This window comes from Bos indicus x Bos taurus, chromosome 5 (assembly GCF_003369695.1).
Source record: "Bos indicus x Bos taurus breed Angus x Brahman F1 hybrid chromosome 5, Bos_hybrid_MaternalHap_v2.0, whole genome shotgun sequence".
NCBI lineage: Eukaryota > Metazoa > Chordata > Mammalia > Artiodactyla > Bovidae > Bos > Bos indicus x Bos taurus.
In genome coordinates, this window is record NC_040080.1 from 672,063 (window position 1) to 694,462 (window position 22,400).

The window sequence follows — 22,400 nt, forward strand, 5'->3', positions numbered from 1 at the left end:
CCCAGGGCTGATCTCCTTCAGAATGGACTGGTTGGATCTCCTTGCAGTCCAAGGGACTCTCAAGAGTCTTCTCCAACACCACAGTTCAAAAGCATCAATTCTTTGGCACTCACCTTTCTTCACAGTCCAACTCTCACATCCATACATGACCACTGGAAAAACCATAGCCTTGACTAGATGGACCTTTGTTGGCAAAGTAATGTCTCTGCTTTTTAATATGCTATCTAGGTTGGTCATAACTTTCCTTCCAAGGAGTAAGCGTCTTTTAATTTCATGGCTGCAGTCACCATCTACAGCGATTTTGGAGCCCAGAAACATAAAGTCTGACACTGTTTCCACTGTTTCCCCATCTATTTGCTATGAAGTGATGGGACCAGATACCATGATCTTAAGTTTTCTGAATGTTGAGTTTTAAGCCAACTCTTTCACTCTCCTCTTTCACTTTCATCAAAAGGCTCTTTAGTTCTTCTTCACTTTCTGCCATAGGGGTGGTGTCATCTGCATATCTGAGGTTATTGATATTTTCCCCAGCAATCTTGATTCCAGCTTGTGTTTCTTCCAGCCCAGCGTTTCTCATGATGTATTCTGCATATAAATTAAATAAGCAGGGTGACGGTATACAGCCTTGACATACTCCTTTTCCTATTTGGAACCAGTCTGTTGTTCCATGTCCAGTTCTAACTGTTGCTTCCTGACCTGCATACAGGTTTCTCAAGAGGCAGGTCAGGTGGTCTGGTATTCTCATCTCTTTCAGAATTTCCCACAGTTTATTGTGATCTACACAGTCAAAGACTGTGGCATAGTCAATAAAGCAGAAACAGCTGTTTTTCTGGAACTCTCATGCTTTTACAATGATCCAGCAGATGTTGGCAATTTGATCTCTGGTTCCTCTGCCTTTTCTAAAACCAGCTTGAACCTCTGGAAGTTCACGGTTCACGTATTGCTGAAGCCTGACTTGGAGAATTTTCAGCATCACTTTACTAGCGTGTGAGATGAGTGCAATTATGTGGTGGTTTGAGCCTTTCTTTGAGATTGGTATAGCTTTGTATTAATGTCTCCCACCTCAATCTTTTTGCCCCTAATATCTTGTCTTATTGTACGGCTAGGACTTCCTACATAATATTAAGCAGCATTGTTGAATTCCTGATTTTAAAGGGAATGTTTCTAACATTTTCTCATTTATAATGACATTTTCTGTAAGTCTTAACAAAGCTATAGATATGATATATAGATATAAATGTATACATACTCTAGCATGTTAAAGTAGTTTATTTCTAATCTTTATGAAGAATTTTTATTGTGACTGTGTAATGAAAATTCTCGATTTTTTGCATCTGTGAGGTTATAAGTTTTTTCTTCTTATTGGGATTAAAATGGTAAATAACACCAACAGGTTTCCCTTTTTCTAAGAAGTTGCCTGTAGCACCGAACATCAATCGACTTTTAAATGTGAAACCAACCTTGCATTCCAGGAATGATCCTAACTTGGTCTGATGTTGAGTTTGGCATATAGGGCTGGCTTTGCTTTCTTGCATGTAGTTAAAATTGGTTCTCAACTACAGTTTATTTACATTTTTTCTAGTTCAGACTATTCCAAATAGTGCTGTTGTGAACAATCCTGAATTTGGCGACCATGTATTCATCTTTCTGTAGGAACGGAATTGCTGGGTCAGGCACTCAACTTTGGTTGGCACTCCCAAGGGATTTCCCAGGAACGTATGAGTCTTCCAGTCACTGCACACTCCTCCAGCAGTAGATGCTCTCCGTCCTTTCACTCTAGCCATCCTAAGAGTCGGCACTTTCACCGCTGTGGGCCCAGGTTTGACCCCCGCTCAGGGAAATACACTCTTGCAAACTGCCCGCATGGTCAAGAAACAAGTTTCAGCAGCTTTTAATACTGACAGTCCAGCTCAACATACGCTTGCAAAGGATCTTTTTGTATTTGATTTGTCAGATTTTTCTGTAACCTATTCCTACTGACTTGTAGGCATTCTTTATATATTCTGGATACAAGTCCTTTGGTGGGTATATGTGTTGGTATGTATATTAAAGATGTCTTTTCTTGATCTGTGATTTGCCTTTCACTCTCTTAATAGTATCTTTTCATGTACATAAACTATTAATTGCAGTATATTCCAATATATTGTCTTTATGACTAGCAATTATGTTTTCTGTTTGTGAAATCTCTGCCTGCCTCAAAATCATCAAAAATAGTCACTTCTGTTTTCGTCGTCAAGTTGAATGGTTTCACCTTTCACGTTTAGAGGTGATTTGCACCTGGAACTGTTTCTGTGTGACGTGGTGTAGGAATGGAGACTCACGGGTTTCGTATGGACTTTCGGCTGATGCTGCGTGAGCGCTGTCTGTCACGCTGTGCTGCGCCGCCTCTGAAAGACAGGTGACGGGATGTGTTGTTCTGGCTTTGGAGTCTACTCTGTCCCAGCTGTCTGTTTTCCTATCTTTATTAGGTCATGTCTCTGCAGCAATGATTTTGCAAAACAGGGACACCTCCTCCCCAACCTCAGTGGTGTTTCTTCAGCAAGCACCTGTTTCTCACACATCTTCAGGTCAGCTGTAGAGGTGCTGGGCTCCACCAGGGAGGCTGAGCCAGGCTCCAGGCTGTGCAATGAGTTCTGATCCACCCCACATGTCTCCCCTCCTGGGCGAGTGGCTCCCCTGGGTGTCATCTTCACAAGGCAGATGGTATACGCTTGAGAGGGCGAGTCAGGCCACATCTGCCCAGTGAGTGAGGAAGGGTACTCCTCAGAGGGAGAGGAGGAGCGGAGTGGACGTGGTCAAATAAACCACAGGCCACCTTCTGGCCATCAGCATTCACCCTCCTTCTGCAAACAGCACACACTCGCCACCGCCCACTCCAAAAGCCTCCCCAGTCGTAGAGCCAGGCTCCGAGTCTGGGATCTCAGGATTCCATGTCATCCTTCTTCACCTGGACACTTGTGAGCCAGAGACAAGCCTTCCAGTCCGGGATTCACGATCCCTTCCCCATGAGCATGGCTGTTGCTTGGATGCTGGCAGAAGACACATGACTCCTAGGTCAGAGACGAAGGCTCATCACTCCTGGTGACCGCGACTCTGTCTGGGACAGTCCTGCAGAGTGACAAGCATGGCCAGGTGGCTGGCGCACACACAGGGCCTGCATCACGGCCGGGAATGCTGAACTTGGCGCACTCGCTGCTTTTTCAGGAAGCAGTAAGAAGCCTGGAAGGAGATGCCACCTCACCTGAGATGCGGCCCTGGTGAAGGCTGGTCAGGGCCTTGCACAGCCAGACACACCTCGAAGGAGACGTGGGAGGGCACAAAAGACCGAGGCCCTCTCCCAACCAGCGGCACCTGCGTGCACGCGTGCTTGCACGCACACGCACACCCCAGAGTGGGCCCCGCATAGGGCGTCGGGTGCACCCGAATCGCCCCACAAGACGCCACGGGCTCCTTCTGTGGGGGGGATTCTGTGCCACGATGAAGCCCCTTTTCCATTTTCCGCGAGGCTTGGCTCCGCCCTGTCTCCCCATCGTCGTCCACGCCCATGTTTGTTTTCAAGATGTGCCCTTCTCTCTGCCCACCTGGGACTCCGGGGCCAATCCATGCCCACCCCCCAGGAGCCTCCTGCCCCGCCTGCCCCTTCTGAGTGCCTGGCAGAGCACGAGGCAGCCGCAGTCGGCCTGGCTGGAGGCTGCGCCCCTGCCGGTCGGTCTCCCTGCAAGTGTCTCCGTTTTGTCTGTGGCTGGAGAGCAGATGAGAGCCTGGCTCCCCAGCCGGGCTCTGCTGGCTCCGCGGTGCTCCGCCCCCTGGGTTCTGCTGCCGCCTCCTGGCAGGCCGCCTCCCCATACTCAGGTCCCCAGGCTCGGCCATCACAGGGAAGGGCAGGACACCACTGCTGCCCTGCGCCCCGGCCCGTCCTCTCCCGGGGCCCACTTGGGTCCAAGGGGGCGACTCTGCTGGGCTCAGGCGCCTCCTGCCCGTTGTAGGAGTCAAGATTTCTCCTGCAGCCGCTCTGGACGAGCATCCTCCGGGACTGCTCGGGGTGCACCCATTCTCGAGAGTCGCTCCAGAGAGGCACCTGGCTGTGTCCGTGGGGCACACGTGGCCCTCTGGCCCCGGCGCCACCAGGAGTAGTGTCACCGTGGCTGAGGTTTGCCTCGGTCTCAGTGCCGCTGGGAGGGGAGGGGGCCAACTTCCTGCAGCCCCCTGGCCTCCACCAGCTGGTTCCCAAGGCCATGGCACCTTTTAGATGCTGTTGAGAGGACCCCCGCGTGTGTCCGGGCGGGTCTGTGCTGCTGGGACGGCGCGTGGTGGAGCTCCAGTGATGTGAGTCATCGGGGTCACGCGCTGCGGCGGAGACCGGCAGGGGGCCAGGCTGCGCCTGCTTCCAGGCTACCGGCTGCGCTCCCGCCAAAACTTCAGGATGCTCATCCCGTGTGGCTGGCTGCCTGGGGCGTGTTTGTCTCACGACAGCCAGGCGGCCAGGCCAGCGGGGTCAGCCTCCACCCCCGGTCCGTGGGTGGCAGCAGGTCACGGGCTAGGCCTGGCCAGCAGCAGGGGACACACGCTCTGCACAGTGGCTGTCTGGGCCCTTGCGTTTCCATATGTGTGTTAGGGTCAGCCTGACGTGTGTGTTAAGGTCAATCGCAGGAGTAACAAAAAAGAGAGACAGAAGGGAGGAGTGCTCAGTCACTCAGTCACTCAGTCACGGGCGACTGTTTGTGACCGCGTGGTCTGTAGCCCGCCAGGCTTTCCTGTCCATGGAATTTTCCAGGCAAGAACACTGGAGTGGGTAGCCTTTTCCTCCTCCAGGGGATCTTCCCGGAATCAAACCCGCTTCTCCTGTCTCCTGCCCTGAGGGCGGATTCTTTACCGTTGAGCCACCTGAGAAGCCCAAGGAAGGCTCGGGGAGGGGGGAGCTGCCAGGACTTTGACTGGAGTCGCCTTGAATCTGCAGAGGGGAGAACTGATGTCTTTCTTATACTGAGTCTTTCTAATCAAAATCAGGTCTACTCCATTTAATGAGACTGTCTTTGATTTTCTCTGGACCGTGTTTGGTGGTTTTTCAGGGCAGCAGTCTGGCACATCTTTCATTAGATTTTTTTTCTGGCTGCTTGATGGTTTTAATGCCACAGAGCAGGGACATGGAGAACAGGGACAGTTCTCTCTGGAAGGTTTACTGTGCCCCTTCCTACTCTGTCCTCCCGTCGTGGGATGACCGCTCTCTGACTTCCATCAGCCCAGGCTGTCTAGCCACGCGTGGACCCCCCCAGAACATGCTCGCCTGTGCCAGCCTCTCTGGCCTTGGGTGGTACCTGGCCTTCTCATTGCAGCAGCTTCTCTCGTTGCAGAACGCGGGCTCTAGAAACGCAGACTTCAGGAGTTGTGGTGCACAGGCTTGGTTGCTCCGCGGCATGTGGGATCTTCCCAGACTGGGGATCAAAGCCATATCCCCTGCACTGGCAGGTGGATTCTTATCCACTGTACCACCAGAGAAGTCCCACCCTTGTCTTAATCAGTGCAGCTTTGAAGTAGGTTTTGAAAAGCAGCAGCTAAATTCTCTGATGCTGTTTCCTGCCCAGGATCTCCTGGACTGTTCTGTCTTCTCATCTCCTTTTACATTTTAGAATCAGCTTGCAGATTACTACAGAGACAGCCTGGAGGGAATTTGACTGCAGTCCTGACAAACCATTTTTTTTTTTTTTTTTTGCCTTTTCATACTGTTCATGGGGCTCTCAAGGGAAGAATACTGAAGTGGTTTGCCATTCCCTTCTCCAGTGAACCACATTCTGTCAGAACTCTCCACCATGACCCGCCCATCTTGGGTGGCCCCACGTGGCATGGCTCAGTTTCATTGAGTTAGACAAGGCTGTGGTCCATGTGATCAGTTTGGCTAGTTTTCTGTGATTGTAGTTTTCATTCTGTCTGCCCTCTGATGGATGAGGATAAGAGGCTTATGGAAGCTTCCTGGTGGGAGAGACTGACTGAGGGGGAAACTGGGTCCTGTTCTGATGGGGGGGCCGTGCTCAATTCACTTCAGTTCAGTCACCCAGTCGTGTCCAACTCTTTGCGACCCCATGGACTGCAGCACACCAGGCTTCTCTCTCCACCACCAATTCCCAGAGCTTGCTCAAACTTATGCCCATCCAGTCAGTGATGCTATCCAATCATCTCATCCTCTGTTGTCCCCTTCTCCTCCTGCCTTCAATCTTTCCCAGAATCAGAGTTTTTTCCAGTGAGTCAGTTCTTCATATCAGGTGGCCAAACTATTGGAGTTTCAGCTTCAGCATCAGTCCTTCCAATGAATATTCAGGACTGATTTCCTTTAGGATGGACTGGTTGGATCTCCTTGCAGACCAAGGGACTCTCAAGAGTCTTCTCCAACACCAAAGTTCAAAAACATCAATTCTTCAGAGCTCAGCTTTCTTTATAGTCCAACTCTCACATCTGTAACTGACCACTGGAAAAGCCATAGCCTTGACTATACAGACCTTTGCCTGTAAAGTAAGGTCTCTGCTTTTTAATATGCTGTTAAGGTTGGTCATAACTTTTCTTCCAAGAAGCAAGTGTCTTTTAATTTCATGGCTGCAGTCACCACCTGCAGTGATTTTGGAGCCCAAAAAAATAAAGTCTCTCACTGTTTCCATTGTTGCCCCATTTGCCATGAAGTGATAGGACCGGATGCCATGATCTTCATTTTTTGAATGTTGAGTTTTAAGCCAACTTGTTCACTCTCTTCTTTCACTTTCACCAAGAGGAACTTTAACTCTTCTTCACTTTCTGCCATAAGGGTGGTGTCATCTGGGTATCTGAGGTTATTGATATTTCTCCTGGCAATCTTGATTCCAGCTGTGTTTCATCCAGCCCGGCATTTTGCATGATGTACTCTGCATATAAGTTAAATAAGCAGGGTGACAATATACAGCCTTGACGGACTCCTTTCCCAATTTGGAACCAGTCTGTTATTCCATGTGCCATTCTAACTGTTGCTTCTTGACCCGAATACAGATTTCTAAGGAGGCAGGTGACGTGGTCTGGTATTCCCATCTCTTCGAGAATCTTCCACAGTTTGTTGTGATCCACACAGTCAAAGGTTTTGGCATAGTCAATAAAGCAGAAGTATATGTTTTTCTGGCACTCTCTTGCTTTTTCTGTGATCCAACAGATGTTGGCAGTTTAATCTCTGGTTCCTCTGCCTTTGCTAAATCCAGCTTGAACATATGGAAATTCTTGGTTCATGTACTGTTGAAGCCTGGCTTGGAGAATTTTGAGCATTACTTTGCTGTAATGTGAGATAAGTGTGGTTGTACAGTAGTTTGAGTGTTCTTTGCATTGCCTTTCTTTGGGATTGGAGTCAAAACTGACCTTTTCCAGTCCCGTGCCCACTGCTGAGTTTTCCAAATTTGCAGGCATGTTGAGTGCATCACTTTAACGGCGTCATCTTTTAAGATTTGAAATTGCTCAGCAGGAATTCCATCACTGCCACTGGCTTTGTTCGTAGTGATGCTTCCTAAGGCCCACTTGACTTCGGACAGCAGGATGTCTGACTCTAGGTGAGTGATCACACCATTGTGGTTATCTGGGTCATGAATATCTTTTTTGTACAGTTCTTCTGTGTATTCTTGCCACCTCTTCTTATTATCTTCTGCTTCTGTTCGGTCCATACCGTTTCTGTCCTTTATTGAGCCCATCTTTGGATGAAATGTTCCCTTGGTATCTAATTTTCTTGAAGAGATCTCTAGTTTTTCCCTACTTTCTTCAATTTAACTCTGAACACTGTCAAATTCAGACTTAAATTGAAGAAAGTAGGGAAAACCACTAGACCGTTCAGGTATGACCTAAACCAAATCCCTTGTGATTATACAGTGTAAGTGACAAATAGATTCAAGGGACTAGATCTGATAGACAGAGTGCCTGATGAACTATGGACGGAGGTTCGTGACAGAGTACAGGAGACAGGGATCAAGACCATCCCCATGGAAAAGGAATGCAAAAAGCCAAAATGGCTGTCTGAGGAGGCCTTACAAGTAGCTGTGAAAAGAAGAGAAGCTAAAAGCAAAGGAGAAAAGGAAAGATATGCCCATCTGAATGCAGAGTTCCAAAGAATAGCAAGGAGAGATAAGAAAGCCTCCTCAGTGATCAATGCAAACAAATAGGGGAAAACAATAGAATGGAAAAGACTAGAGATTTCTTCAAGAAAATTAGAGATAAAGGGAACATTTCATGCAAAGATGGGCTCAGTAAAGGACAGAAATGGTGTGGACCTGACAGAAGCAGAAGATAGTAAGAGTGACAGGAATACAGAGAAGAACTGTACAAAAAAGAGCTTCACAACCCAGACAATCACGATGGTGTGATCACTCACCTAGAGCCAGACGTCCTGGAGTCTGAAGTCAACTGGGCCTTAGGAAGCATCACTATGAACAAAGCTTGTGGAGGTGATGGAATTCCAGTTGACCTATTTCAAATCCTAAAAGATGATGCTGTGAAAGTGCTGCATTCAATATGCCAGCAAATTTGGAAAACTCAGCAGTGGCCACAGAACTAGAAAAGGTCAGTTTTCATTCCAATTCCAAAGAAAGGCAATGCCAAAGAGCATTCAAACTACTGCACAAATGCACTCATCTCTAGCAAAGTAATGCTCAAAATTCTCCAAGCCAGGCTTCAACAGTACAGGAACTGTGAACTTCCAGATGTTCAAGCTGGATTTTAAAAAGGCAGAGGGGAGAGGAACAAGATGGTGGAGGAGTAGGTGGACATGGAGTACCTCTCTCTCCATGGATACATCAGGAATACACCTTCAGACACAGAAGTGCACACAGAACACCAGCTGAGAGCAGACAGGAGGACCTGACCAGCAGGAAAGAATTTACAGAACGTGCAAAACTCGGTAGGACGAAGGAACTAGCATGAAAAACAGGAGTTGGTAGGACCCGACCTGCCCTCGGTGGGTGGCGGAACTGAAGCAGGGGTCCAGTCCCCACATTGGGGCAGTTGTCTGAGTCAGAGGAGAAGCATTTAAGGCTGAGAGGGAAACAGCTGATCTGTGGCAGCCTAAATGGAATGTGAATCAGACAGTCCTTGCCGCAGCCATACGTACCCTGGATGGAGCACACTTTGCAATCCTATAGACTGTGGCCTGCCAGGCTTTTCTGTCAGGGAAGGGGTTTTCCAGGCAAGAATACTGGAGCGTACTGGCCAATACTGGTTGCCATACCCTTCTAGAGCACTGTATTTCCTGCTGCCCTAGCCGCCAACCCCCCTGAGTACCTGGTGCTGCCGGAACCCCTGCCACCCAGGCAACTGCACTGCCTCCACACCTGGCCCTCACAGGAGCAAACCCAAGTCCTCCAGGGCAGCCTGAGGGGCAAACCCCAGTGGACAGCCCACATGCAGAGGTGGAAATAAAACCACAGTTGAAACCCAGCGGCAGTGTGGCTAAGGAATAAGACCCAAAACCTTCCCACCAGCTGTACAAGCTGCAGATTAAATCCACACGATCAGCTAGGCAGACTCTGTGTCGTGGAATATATGAAAGGTCATTGAGAGCTCCCACAAAAGAAGCAGCACTAGCTCTGATACCTCTGAACATTGGAAGCAAGAACACAGAGGAACAGGAACAGATTACAATCTGAGCTGCCCCCGCAGCAGGTCCGGGGTCAGCATGGTGGCAGAGGGCATCCTAGGAGGCGAGGCGGACTGGGACTCCCAACGAGGGAACGGACTCTGACAGCAGTGACTCAAGAAAAACGCGTATTATTCTTACGTTTGACTTGTTCTGTAGGTTCTTTTGGATTTTTTTTCTTTTTTCCCCCATCACTGTTGTAGTTGTCAGTTCTGTTGGCACTATGAGCTCTAATTACGCTTTTGAGCTTTTTTTCCTCAGTCACATTTTTAATTGTTGTTATAAACCTCTGCCTCTATATTGGGCTTTTGCAGTTCTGGAGAGTTGTTTTTTTTTTCTTTTCTCTTTTTTTAATTTTAATTTTTTAAACCTATTATTATTTTTTCTACATTTATTCCTTTGTTTGCCTTTCCTACTGTTCTTTTCCCCTTGCAGTTAATCTTTTATATATATGTCTTCATCCACCTCTATTTAAATTTGCATATCCTTATATCATATATATATATATGATATATATATCATGTCCATGTCCAGTTCTAACTGTTGCTTCCTGACCTGCAAACAGATTTCTCAAGAGGCAGGTGGAACAACGAACTCCTTTTCCTATTTGGAACCAGTCTGTTGTTCCATGTCCAGTTCTAACTGTTGCTTCCTGACCTGCATACAGATTTCTCAAGAGGCAGGTAGAACAACAGACTGGTTCCAAATAGGAAAAGGAATACGTCAAGGCTGTATATTGTCACCCTGTTTATTTAACTTCTATGCAGAGTACATCATGAGAAATGCTGGGCTGGAAGAAGCAGAAGCTGGAATCAAGATTGCCGGGAGAAATATCAATAACCTCAGATATGCAGATGACACCACCCTTATGGCAGAAAGTGAAGAGGAACTAAAAAGTCTCTTGATGAAAGTGAAAGAGGAGAGTGAAAAAGTTGGCTTAAAACTCGACATTCAGAAAACTAAGATCATGGCATCCGTCTCATGACTTCGTGGCAAATAGATGGGGAAACAGTGGAAACAATGAGAGACTTTATGTTTCTGGGCTCCAAAATCACTGCAGGTGGTGACTGCAGCCATGAAATTAAAAGACACTTGCTTCTTGGAAGAAAAGTTATGACCAATATAGATAGCATATTCAAAAGCAGAGACATTACTTTACCAACAAAGGTCCATCTAGTCAAATCTATGGTTTTTCCAGTGGTCATGTATGGATGTGAGAGTTGGACCATAAAGAAAGCTGAGTGCCGAAGAATTGATGCTTTTGAACTGTGGTGTTGGAGAAGACTCTTGAGAGTCCCTTGGACTGCAAGGAGATCCAACCAGTCCATCCTAAGGGAAATCAGTCCTGAATATTCATTGGAAGGACTGATGCTGAAGCTGAAACTCCAACACTTTGGCCACCTGATGCGAAAAACTGACTCACTGAAAAAGACCCTGATGCTGGGAAGGATTGAAGGTGGGAGGAGAATGGGATCACAGAGGATGAGATGGTTGGATGGCATCATGGACTCAATGGGCATGAGTTTGAGCAAACTCCAGGAGCTGGTGATGGACAGGGAAGCCTGGCATGCTGCAGTCCATGGGGTCGCAAAGAGTCGGAGATGACTGAGCAACTGAACTGAACTGACTGTGTCAAATCTACCAATCATTTTAAGGAGAATTGACGGCCTCATGATGCTGAGACTCCCAATCTACCCACTTGATGTATCTTGACATTTATTTACATACTATATTCTTTGGTTTTCCTAAGCAATATTTTTAGGGTGGATTTTTTCTCATCAAATGAATTCCTATGTATCAGATGTATTTTCTATACTTTTATACATGTATTTTTATCAATTGACTTTGGGACTTTAATAAATGGTGGGTATTAATCTTTTGCTCTTCTCTTGGTGAGAACGTTTACTGTTGGTGACGCCAGCTTGGTGGTCAGCTGTGGCCGCCAGGTCTCACATCTGGTCCTCAGGCCTCGCCCACCTGCCAGCTGAGCGCTTGCCCCCCTCTCCCCACCACCCAGTGCTCCCTCCTGGCAGTCACCTTTCTATCTCTGTTCCTGTGAGTTTGAGTTATTTAAGATTCTACATATGAACGATATAAATGGTGTTTTAAAATTTATTTCGCAATTATTTGTGCTAATGTGTTGACGGGCCCGCGGCTCTTGCACGCTGCCCCTGTAGCCCGCCTCCTGCAGGGCTCCCCTCCTGGTCCCGCCAGCTTGTGTCTTCTCGGATCTCCCGCTCTGCACTCCCAGCAGTGTCCATCCGCCTCCCTTTCCAGTCTGTCCGCCTTGTCCTGGTTCCTGCCCCCCTGCACTGAGGGGAGCAGGCAGGAGTCCACTAACGAGGCCGGAATAAGGTCCCCACAAACACACGCTCTTGAACAAGGGACACTCCTTGTCAGCTGGGAGTGGTTTTCTTTTCTCTGTTTATCATGAATGACACAGGATCTGCACCGTTTCCCTGAATCTCCGGAGATGGTGGTGTCGCTCTGTTCGTGTGCGGGGCATCCATCCCTGTAGGACTGAGAAGTGGGCCTTGTCTTCCTTCGTCATCTCTTTAAAGTCTGCAGGATGAGAGATGTTTCACTTTTATATCTAACATTGCTACCCCCGCTGCCGTCAGCGAGCGTCGCCAAGGCCTGTCGCTTTATCCAGCTTCTCAGAGAACCAGCCTGAGGCTTTGTTGAACTTTCAATTTGCTTCCCTGGCTCTTGCATTTGGGGTTTTATTTGTCTTCCTGTATATGTGTATGCATGGGCTTTGCTCAGAGCTCGGTTGGTAAAGAATCCGCCTGCAATGTGGGAGACCTGGGTTTGATCCCTAGTTTGGGAAGATCCCCTGGAGAAGGGAACAGCTACCCGCTCCAGTAGTCTGGCCTGGAGAACTCCATGGACAGGTTGCAAAGAGTCAGACCCAACTGAGCGACTTTCACTCACTTGGTGTGTGCATATGTGTATTTAATTGGGGTGTAATTGCTTTAAGATGTTGTCTTGGTCTCTGCTGTACACCGAGGTGGCTCAGCCATGTGTATACATATGTCCCTCCCTCATGGACCTCCCTCCCCCCGCCCAACCCCATCCCTCTCGGTCCCCGCAGAGCACTGAGCTGAGCTCCCTGTCGGCACAGCAGCCTCCCAGTAGCTATTTAATATTTCCAAATCAAGCAAGTGACAATGGATTAACCTCCAAAATATACAAACAGCTGATGCAGCTCAATATTAAAAAATAAACAAACAAGCAACCCAATCAAAAAATGGGCAGAAGACCTAAGTAGGCGTTTGTTATTTGGGTTTGTTTTTCTTCTAACTTCTTGAGCTACAAGCTGGTTGGATCTTAATATTTGGCATTTCTTCTTTTTGATACATGACAGGCAAGTTAAGGTTGGCAATTACCCTTTATTTTCTGCTTTAATTATCTGAAAATTTTTGAAATGCAGTGTTTGGGGTATTATTCAGATCAACAGTTTCTAGTTTTCAGTACAATTATTTCTTTGATCTCTAGGTCATTTAGAAATCGGTTTCCTTTCAGTACATTCGCATCAGATTTTGGACGTGGCATGGATTTTTCTTGTCGGCATAATCACGTTTCGACCGGAGCTGGGTCACTGCGGCAGCAGAGCTTCGTGTGGGGTGTTGTGAGGACAGCGCGTGCTCCGTGCTTGCCGAGTGTCACAAGTGCGGCCGGGTCTTTAGTGTGGCATTCACATCTTCCATGTTCTTTCTGCTTTTTCTTGTCTGCATGTCCCAAGTATGATGACAACCTTTGGGGACACATCGGCTTCTTACGATCCTGACAACTTTTGCTCTGCGTTTCTTCAGACTCTGTTATTAACTTTATTTTGGTTCGAATTTTCCTGGGTGTATGTTTTCTTTTCAGTCACTCCCTAATCTTGGGTCTTACATATTTCTCTGCATAAAATCTGATTTCTTTTTTTTTACAGTGAAAGTGGGTTTATTCTGGGAGAGACACACTCCACAGACAGAATGCAGTCCGTCTCAGAGGGCAAGAGCACCGAAACTCTGAACCCAAACTGACCCCGCTCTTAACCAGCGCGTTTCGCATTTCCGTCCTGTGTGATCGTCTGTGTACACAGATGGCGTGGATTGTGCACACAGATTACTCCAGGACAACAAACACCGCTTGCCCAACACGTTTCTGAGGGCCAGGGATCCGAGATGGCCTTAACCTTGTGGTCCAAGCCCAGGTCTTGCATGAGGTTCGGTCAAGGCCGTGGCTGAGGCTGGGTCACGTGAAGGCTTGACTGGGCCGGGGGTGGGGGTCTGCTTTCCAAGAGTTCTCTCACCCGGACGAGGGCTGGAGGCCTCACATCCTCACCTCACGGACTCTCCAAAGGGCCGCCTGAGTGACCTCACGGCAGGTGGAACATCCGCAGAACAAGAAATTCCACACAGGCCCTGGAGTCATGTCTTCTGTGGCTCAGCCTGAGAAGTCACACTGGGTCACTTCTGCCCTGTCCTGCTGGCCACAAGCCCGTCCTGATGTGACGTGAGGGGTCTGCCTGGGGCCGGGGCACACCTGCTGAGTCAGTGTTCTAAATCCCAGCTCCATCACTTTCTAGCTCTGGCATTGGCTGCTTTATCGTGTCCAGCAGTACCTGGCACATAGTAAAATGTCCAGCCAGCTTGAGTCCCCTTCCATAGGTGAGGGGAGTCACATTTGAAGCCTACTGGGAGAAACGGGTGAGACCGAAGTGTTGGAGGGAAGTGGAGCCTCACGCCCTCAGGACCTCTCATTTGATTGCATCTGATGTCTGTTTATCCTTCTCCAGCTCGTGTTCATCTTTCTCTTTGCTTTATTTTCATTAATGTTTTTGTCATTTCAGTTTCTCCTCCTTCTGGTTTGGAGGTCACACACTCTGTCTCTGGTCTTTTAGTTGTTGCATAGAAATGACTAGCTGCATGCTGAGGTTAATGTCTAAAGTTCCAAAAATCCTACTTTTACTCCTGCCCGGACAAAGTAAAGAACCTGCCTGCCAACGCAGGAGACTAAGAGACACAGGTTCACTCCCTGGGTTGCGAAGATCCCTTGGAGGAGGGCATGGCAACCCACTCCAATGTTCTTGCCTGGAGACTCCCATGGACAGAGGAGCCTGGAGGGCTGCAGTCCATGGGGTCGCAAAGAGTTGGGCACGATGGAGCAACTTAGCAGCAGCAGGACAATACAGTGACCTTGGGGCTTGGAGACAAGGGACATTAGTACTGTGTGTTCAGACCACACGGCAGCTCTGCACCCTACACCCTCCCCAGGTCTCAGACTCCCCTACGGAAGCTCTCATCTATCCTCTTTCGGAATCTCACCTTGAAAGAGACAGGCTCTCTGCAGTGGGCGCCCAGCCGGGCCTCTCAGCATCTTTCTCCTTGGCTGTCGCCGCTGCTCTCAGACACTCGGACAAGTCCACGGCTTTCCAAAACTGAACTGCCTTACTTGCCTGCAAAATTTCCGACTGTTTTAAGGACTGGTCTGGGTGTGGGGTTTTATTTGTATTTACTCAAACTGGAAATCTCCAAGCTTTATTAATCGGCACACTCGTGTCTTTAAAGGTTTGTGAGAAGCGCTCAGCCTTTAACCCTTTGAGTACCGCCTCCGCCCCGCCGCCTCTCCTTGCCTTGGGAGCTCGGGGGTGATTGCCCGCCCCCCGCCCTCCCCGTCCCTACCCACCTCCCGTGTCACTTCACCTCCCAGTCGCCTTTTGGTTTCCTGCAGGGCCACCGGCTTAGGCTCCTCCTCTGCCTTCCAGATCATCTGTCCTCAGAGTCTAGAGAACCGTGAATCCCATCCACTGAAAGGTTTTAGTTATTATAGAGTCATTTTTTAGAAACGCTACTTTTTAATAAATGTGGCTACTCTCTATAACTCCTTTCCTTTGCCTACAATCTCTAACTCGTACTGAAATCATGTAGTGCTCTGTGTCTGATAATTCCATCAGCTTGTGAGGTCTCAGGTCACGTTCTGTTTCTGCTGGCACTCTCACATTTTACTAGAGACGGATCATTTTCTTTAAGAAACTGACTGCAGGGAGTCTGCATTCCTTCCAGGGTGCGGGCGCGTCCCCTCAGAGAGCCGTGTGTGCCCCAGCAGAACCCCCTCCCCGGCCCCTCATCTTCCATCTCCTGAGCGAGGCCACCCGCATCACTTTAAGCTCATAGTCTGAGGCTTGGTGCCCTCCGCACCCCGCCCCAAGCCCAGGGATGAGAACTTGTCACCAGACCTGTTTCCTGTTTGGGACTGGCTCAGGGCAATCTCCCTGGGATTTCCACCCACCCTGCTCAGCACGAGTTTCGCCTCTCGCTCCCTGGGGCCAGGAAGGTGTGTTTTGGGCTTGCCGTGGTGTAATCTTTGGGGTTGCCACTTTTTGAGGGGCAGGGTGCCTCTCACCCCTCGCGGGGGTAGTCTTCTGCCTCCCCAACCCCTAAAGCCTTGGAACCTCGGCCCGGGTGGCCCCGGTTCACAAAGGCTGATCCCTGCGGATCACCTTGTTGTTTCTCGCTTTTTGCCTTCTGTTGCTTTTAAGAAGGCGTTTTTCAGGTTTCATGGTCAGTTCAGTTCAGTCGCTCAGTCGTGTCCAGCTCTGCGACCCCATGGACTGCAGCACGCCAGGCCTCCCTGTCCATCATCAACGTCTGGAGTTCACTCAAACTCATGTCCATCGCGTCTGTGATGCCGTCCAACTGTCTCATCCTCTGTCGTCCCCTTCTCCTCCCGCCTTCAATCTTTCCCAGCATCAGAGTCTTTTCCAAAGAGTCAGTTCAGGTTGCTGTTTTTTCCCAGAAGGACTGATCTGGATCCAGAGCACCACCTCCTGAGTGGACACCCCCCACTTTGGGGCCTCCATGCGCTCCCGTCACGCCCCCTTCTTCACCCCAGGATGTGCAGCGCAGGGCTCCCCTGTGTCTCAGTGACCCCCCAGCCCCTAACGGACCGCGCAGCGCCCCTCTGCCCTGAGGGCCTGACCCTTCCCAGGTCTGGCCCGGCCAGGCCAGCCCCACCCCCGTTAGGCCTGGACTGCACAGACCTGCCCCTTGGCCTCTGTGCCTGCTCCCCTGAAGATGCAGCCCCCTGCCCCGGCTTCCCGCACCCCCACGTGCCATGCAAGCCCCAGCGCACCCCGCAGGACAGGCTAGCTCCTGTCCCTGGGGAGGCCCTGTCCCTGGGCTGGGCTCAGCATTGCTCCAGGCTCCGGGAAGCGGCGTGCTGCTTTGCATAGGAACCGGGCGGCCCCTCCCACCCCGCCTGCCCCTGGGGAGAAGTGACTCAGCCAGGCTACCGGCAGGGCTGCGGGTGGCTCCGGCTGGTGTGGCAGCTCAGCCCGTGGCACCCCTGGGCTGGGCCCGAGGCCGGGAGAGCCTGGGGAAGCCCCCACGCCCTCGCTGGCCCGGGCACAGGCTGCAGCTCGCCCGGAGCCAGCCTTCTGAGGCCTGGCAGCCCCAGGCTGAGTCACAGCAGGCACGCAGGGGAGAGGTGGGTGCGCGGTGCAGGTCCACCCGGCTCCCTGAGAAAGACTGCAGATGCGGCCGCCGAGAGCAAGGACAGGCTGCGGGAGCCTCGCCCCTTGGCTCTGGGGGGCGGTCCAGCCTCTTGGAGGGCACTGACCCCACCTGCTGGCTGGCTCACGCCCCTGGGCTGTCGGAGGAACTGGGGAAATCCTAGAGAAACACCAGCGCTCAATGGGGCTCCAGGCATCCAGGCTCCGCAGTGCGGGGCCGGAGGAGTGTGTCCTTCTGGAGGACGTGACTGCTGTCTGAGCAGCAGGGGAGGAGGCGGGATGGGGGTGGGGAACCAGGGTCCCGCAGTCCCATCCTGTGCCCACAGGGCCCTGGAGCCAGCACCCTCGTGGTCAGCAGGCGTCCTTGGCCGGGTCTCCTACGCGGGCCCTGAGGGGCAGTCCAGGGGCCCTGCTCCCGAGGCTGGACGCCAGGCGGGCTTTGGGGGGAGGCTCGTGGGTGCCAATGGGCTGTGGGCTCTAGCCATCTTGAGTGTGCTCGTAACCTCCTAGGAGAGCCCCTGGGTTTGCTCACTGCCCCTAACTGGGACTCCTCTCCTGGGGCGGAGAAGATGAGCACAGGCCCCAGGGCCTTGCCCCCTGGTCTCGAGTGGAGGTCCCGGCTTTTCTGGTAGCAGGGAGCGAGTGTGGGAGCGAGTGGGCTTGGAAGCCAGCTGGGACTGACCTCCGGGGAGACCAGCGCCTCGCAGGGGGTGAGGGCTGCCCTTAGGGGGGCGAGTCCGAGGGGGGCACGTCCTGGGGCGCAGAGTCTCAGGGACCCGTGACTGTGGCCAGAGACGAGGTTCTGGGGCAGGACCAGTGGGCCTGGTCTAGGGTGGTGGACGTGACCTCACGGACTGACCAGAGCAATCTGGAAGTTGGTGGGTGGCCTCGGGGGGCGCGATAAGGGACGGGCGGGCAGGGCCTGGCATGTGGGCATGGCCAGGGCTGGGTGGGCGCTATCCAGGCGGAGGCGGGCGCCATCCCTGAGGGTGGCGGGCACAGTCTCAGGACCCTCCTCTCCCTCTCTCTCTGCTGCAGGGTTGCCAAGGGCCCTCCCAGCACCCTGCCTGGTGTGCCGTGGCTCGCTGCCGCCAGCTGGTCCTTGCAAGCGCTGCCGCTCCTTCTGTGCCGCCGTCCTGCAGGGCGCCTCCTTCGTGCCCCTCGGTGACGAGCCGGGCAGCGGCCTGTGGACCCCGTGACGCCGAGCACCAGGGCCGGAGCGACGCGCCTGGGCCTCGCGGCCCCCAGAATGTGGCTCGTTCCTTTGAAAACCTCCACGTAGATGCGGGACCTTGTATACAGAGCTATTTTAGCGAACCTGTGCATCCTCACCTTGGTGTTTCTTATGGAGCCTGGGCCCCCGGCCCGCCCACTGCCCGTGCCCCAAGCCCGCCTGCACCCCGGGCCCCTCGCCCTGCACCCCCTGCCCTGTGCCATGTCCCCACGCCTCCCTCTCAGCCCGCACCCCTGCCCTGCGGGAGGCGGGCTCTGTCCTGGGCGCCCGCTGGAGGGCGCCCCGTCCCGAGAGGCCCCTGTGTTCACTCATTGATTCAACAAAACTCTGGCTCTGCTGCTCCAGGTTCTTTGCACCCGAGCGTCTCCTTCCGAGCTGGTGCTAAGCGAGGGGGTGAAGGGGCGCCCGCACTAGGTCAGACCCCTCAGGGGCCACCTCAGGTGGCCTTTCGGGCCCCCGGGCCGTCCGTGGGCCGTGCAGGCTGCGGAGACCGGAGGCGGGTGAGCCTCTGAAGCATCTCGGCTCGGGCTGGGGCGTCCCAGCCACCCACACCTGCAGGGCCGCGGAGCCCCAGAGGACAAGGACCCATCCCCACCACGCTTCTCCCCGTGAAGCCACATGGTGGCTACGTTTCCATCCCCCTGCAGCCCCTCGGCACTGGCACGGTGTGCTCCGGGCCCCAGGGGTGTCTGTAGGCAGGCGGGCCAGGACCGGGCCGTGTGGGGCCTCCTCACTCCAGGAAGGGCCGGTGCTCATGGAGTCACTGGGTGCACAGTCCCCACCTGCCCCCCGGTGAGAAAGCAGGTGGCAGCCTCGGGCACTTACCGGCCTCAGGCTGGTCCTCCCCGCTCAGCCTGGTGGACAGTGTCTGGGCACACAGCCCACGGCTCCCCTGACCCAAGCCATCCGGCTGACCCAGGGAGCTCTGGCAGCCTGACTCAGAGGGGACCAGGCCAGGGACAGCGGGGGGACTAGCGCCTGGACTTCCCGGCCACCCCAGACGCCCCAGCCGACAGCTGACCGCACCCCACAGGGGACCACAGGTGAACCTCCCTGGAGGGCTGCACCCCCATCGGCCCTGCCTCCCAGCGGCGGGGGAAGGGAGCCCACGCCTGCTCCGGGCTGGGGGAGGGAGGCTGCGCAGTGGACTCTGGCTTCTGGGTGGGGTGGGGCGCAGGCGGCGGGGACCGTGGTCCTGGGTGATGTTTGCCGGCGGGTCCCACGCCTGGGTTTCCCATGTTGGTTCCTGCCTCCTGAGGCTCGAGTCCACTTCCCGTCTCAGGTCAGACGAGGGGGCAACAGACAGGCGAGCAGCCAGGGCAGCCCTGGGGCCGCCCAGGGAGCCAGCCCAGGGGTGCTGCCAGCTGGGTCTGCTCCCCTCCGCGCCTGCGGTGCCCTGTTGGGGTTCCAAGCAGATCCCCAGCTCCCTGGGCCCTGGAGGGGGTCTCTGGGCTCTCCAGCGACTCCCTCTTTTCCATGCCTCTGACTCAGGGGACATGCCCTCGGGGCCAGAGGTGCTCAGACCTGCCAGCCAGTGCGGGAGGCAGGCTGGACCCGGGGAGGAGACCAAGGACCCCTGAGCCACACCTCAGCCTAGGCCTGGGGGCAGGCAGGGCTCTGTGAGCGCCTGCGTGGAGGCCTCTGCAGAGGACCCAAATGCAGAAGGGGCAGAGTGCGCTCCCTGCACAAGCGAGGCCCCAGAGTCAGCCTCGGGGTAGTGCTCTCTAGGGTGTGGCCAGTAAAGCAAGGGCTCAGCCAAGTGGAGCAGCCTCTCACACCCAGAGGACGGACGGGGGCCCTCAGGACTGGAGGGGTGTCCCAGGCTTGTGGGAGCTGGGGCTGGTGCCAGGGATGGCTCCCACCTCTCTGCCAGCCCCGCTGGGCTCGACAACCGGGACACGAGCCACCTTCCATCCCTTGACTTTGGGACAGAGGCCTGAGAGAAGGGGGGAGACACTGAGGAACCGTGGGGGGTGCAGGGCGGCTCCCCGAGCCCACAGGCCCACAGTCAGCCTTGGCCCAGCTGCCAGCCTCAGGGCACCCAGCCCCCGGGGACCCCAGAGCTCCACAGTTTCAGGATGTCTCCTTTGACAGCCTGGAAACTCCAGGGCGTCTGGCCAGGGGCCAAAGCCCGCAGGCGGAAGCTGTGGGCTGTGGCTGTGGCCAGCCCACTGGGAGGGGGAGTGTCTGCCCCAGGAGCGAGCTCACTCCAGCTGAGCCACAAGCCGGGAAGGCGAGGCACAGTCGCCACCGGCCGCCCCTCGCGCCCTCACTCGGCGGGTACTTTCCTGCGGCCAGATGCTGGCCGGGCACGCCGTCGCCTTGCTCTGCCTGACCTGGGGCGCCTACCAGAGCCTGGCCATCCCCAGGGTCACGGAATGCAGCCTTTCCTGTCCCCAGGTGAGCCTGCCCTTCCTGGACTCTCCTGTGAGCCACCCTGCCTCCGCCCGGCTGGCCGCTGGCCTGGCCCACCTACACACGTGACTTAGAGTGACCAGCAAGGGGCTCGGGGCCCGGGGCAGTGGGTGGTCAGAGGCCCGCGGCTCCCCAAGGTGGTGGCTCAGCCCGTGGCGCCAGTCGGGGAAGTGCTTGCCGGGAGCACGTGGGGCACCAGGCCCCATGAGTGTCCTTTCCTGGGGAGTCGTGTGGGGGCAGCCCGAGGCCCCTCCTGTGTTCACAGGGCCGGTTCATCATCCGGGGTGCGGGCTGGGGCGGTGTCCGGGCTTGTGTGGACGCCCAGCTAAGGAAATGCTGTGGCACCGAGCTCGTTCTGGGCAGGCAGGCGCCGCGGGGCGAGGATGTGGCTCGGAACGTGGTGTCCGGGACGTTCACTGTCCCTGCGGCGCCCTAGCCAGCAGCACGTGTCCTTGGAGGTCCCCCAGCTCAAGACTGGGGAGGCTAGCCGCTGCGACGGGCTGGGGAACCCCAGGCATGGGCCCTCTGCCAGGTGGGGTCAGCGGGGACCAGGGGAGACGCAGGGCAAGCAGGCTCAGGGAGCAGTGGCAGCTGGCGAGAGAGCTCGGGGGACACTGGGGCACACAGTCAGTGCGCAAGTCATGCTCCCCAGGGCATGGAGCGTGTCCAGCAGAGGGCCAGGGAGGGACAGGGCAGGCTCAGGGGGCCAGGGGTCAGGCAGAGCCTCAGAAGCAGGACTCAGGTCCTGGTGCAGGGACCCATGGTGGGTCCTCCTGGCTCCTGATGGGACTGGTGGGTGCAGAGGGAACAGCTGGGCTGAAGTAGGGGTGCGGCCTGGACCTGCCCCGTGTGGATGGTGAAAGGGTGGGCTGCTTCGGGGGCACTGTGAGGTGGAGCTGCGGGACTGGGTCCCAGACCTCAGAGAAGGAAGAAGCCAGGATGAATCTTAAGACGCGGCTGTAGCACCTGGGCCCAGGCGCCAGGCGTTCTCTGGGCTCAGGGGGCAAGTTTTCAGGGAGGAAACTCTGTGAAATACAGGAATTTTGAAATATGGGGTTTTAGAAGCTCACCGGACTATGGAGAACTGGTGTTGGGACAGCGGGGTGTGGGGGTGGAGTCAGGGTGAGGCTGCAGGGGTGTGAGGGGCCCCCCCTCAGTGGGATGGGCCCGGTGGGGGAGGGGCTGTGTGGTGGGGAGAGGCGGGGGGAGGCCCCCACCCCGCCACGGCCCTCCCCCCACGGAGAGGGCGCGGCCCGGCCACCGCCTTGGCACCCAGATGGGGCAGCAGCGGGATCAAGGGAGGGGGGTGCGGGGTGGGGAGAGCAGGGACAGAGCCTGAAAGGCCTGGGGAGGGGCCGGGAGAGGGGGGCTGGGGGAGGGCCCAAGGGAGGGGCCGCTGGAAGAGGGGCTGGGGGAGGGCCTGGGGGGGCCCGGGGGAGGAGTCAGGAAGCCCAGGGTGGGGGGCTGCTTCGGGCGCCTCTGGAGACCTCCCCACCTGCACGGAGACCCCCGCAGCACTCTGGGCCTTGACAGCCTTCAGGCAGGGCGGGGACAGGAACAGCTGAGCACAGGGTGCCTGGGGGTGGGGGGCGGTCAGGGCCCCTCCCGAAGCACCTAGGACCTTG

The 22,400-nt window shown here is 54.2% G+C and overlaps 1 protein-coding gene across 1 annotated transcript in view; it reads left to right on the top strand.

Moving 5' to 3' along the window:
* Positions 1-18,543, top strand: part of TTLL8 (tubulin tyrosine ligase like 8) — a 58,815-nt gene extending 40,272 nt beyond the window's left edge. The window contains exon 14 of the mRNA XM_027540461.1: positions 18,165-18,543. Coding sequence (XP_027396262.1) covers positions 18,165-18,325 — 161 coding nt within the window. The 3' untranslated portion in view covers positions 18,326-18,543. The remainder of the gene's footprint in view (positions 1-18,164) is intronic.
* The last annotated feature ends 3,857 nt before the right edge of the window (positions 18,544-22,400 follow it).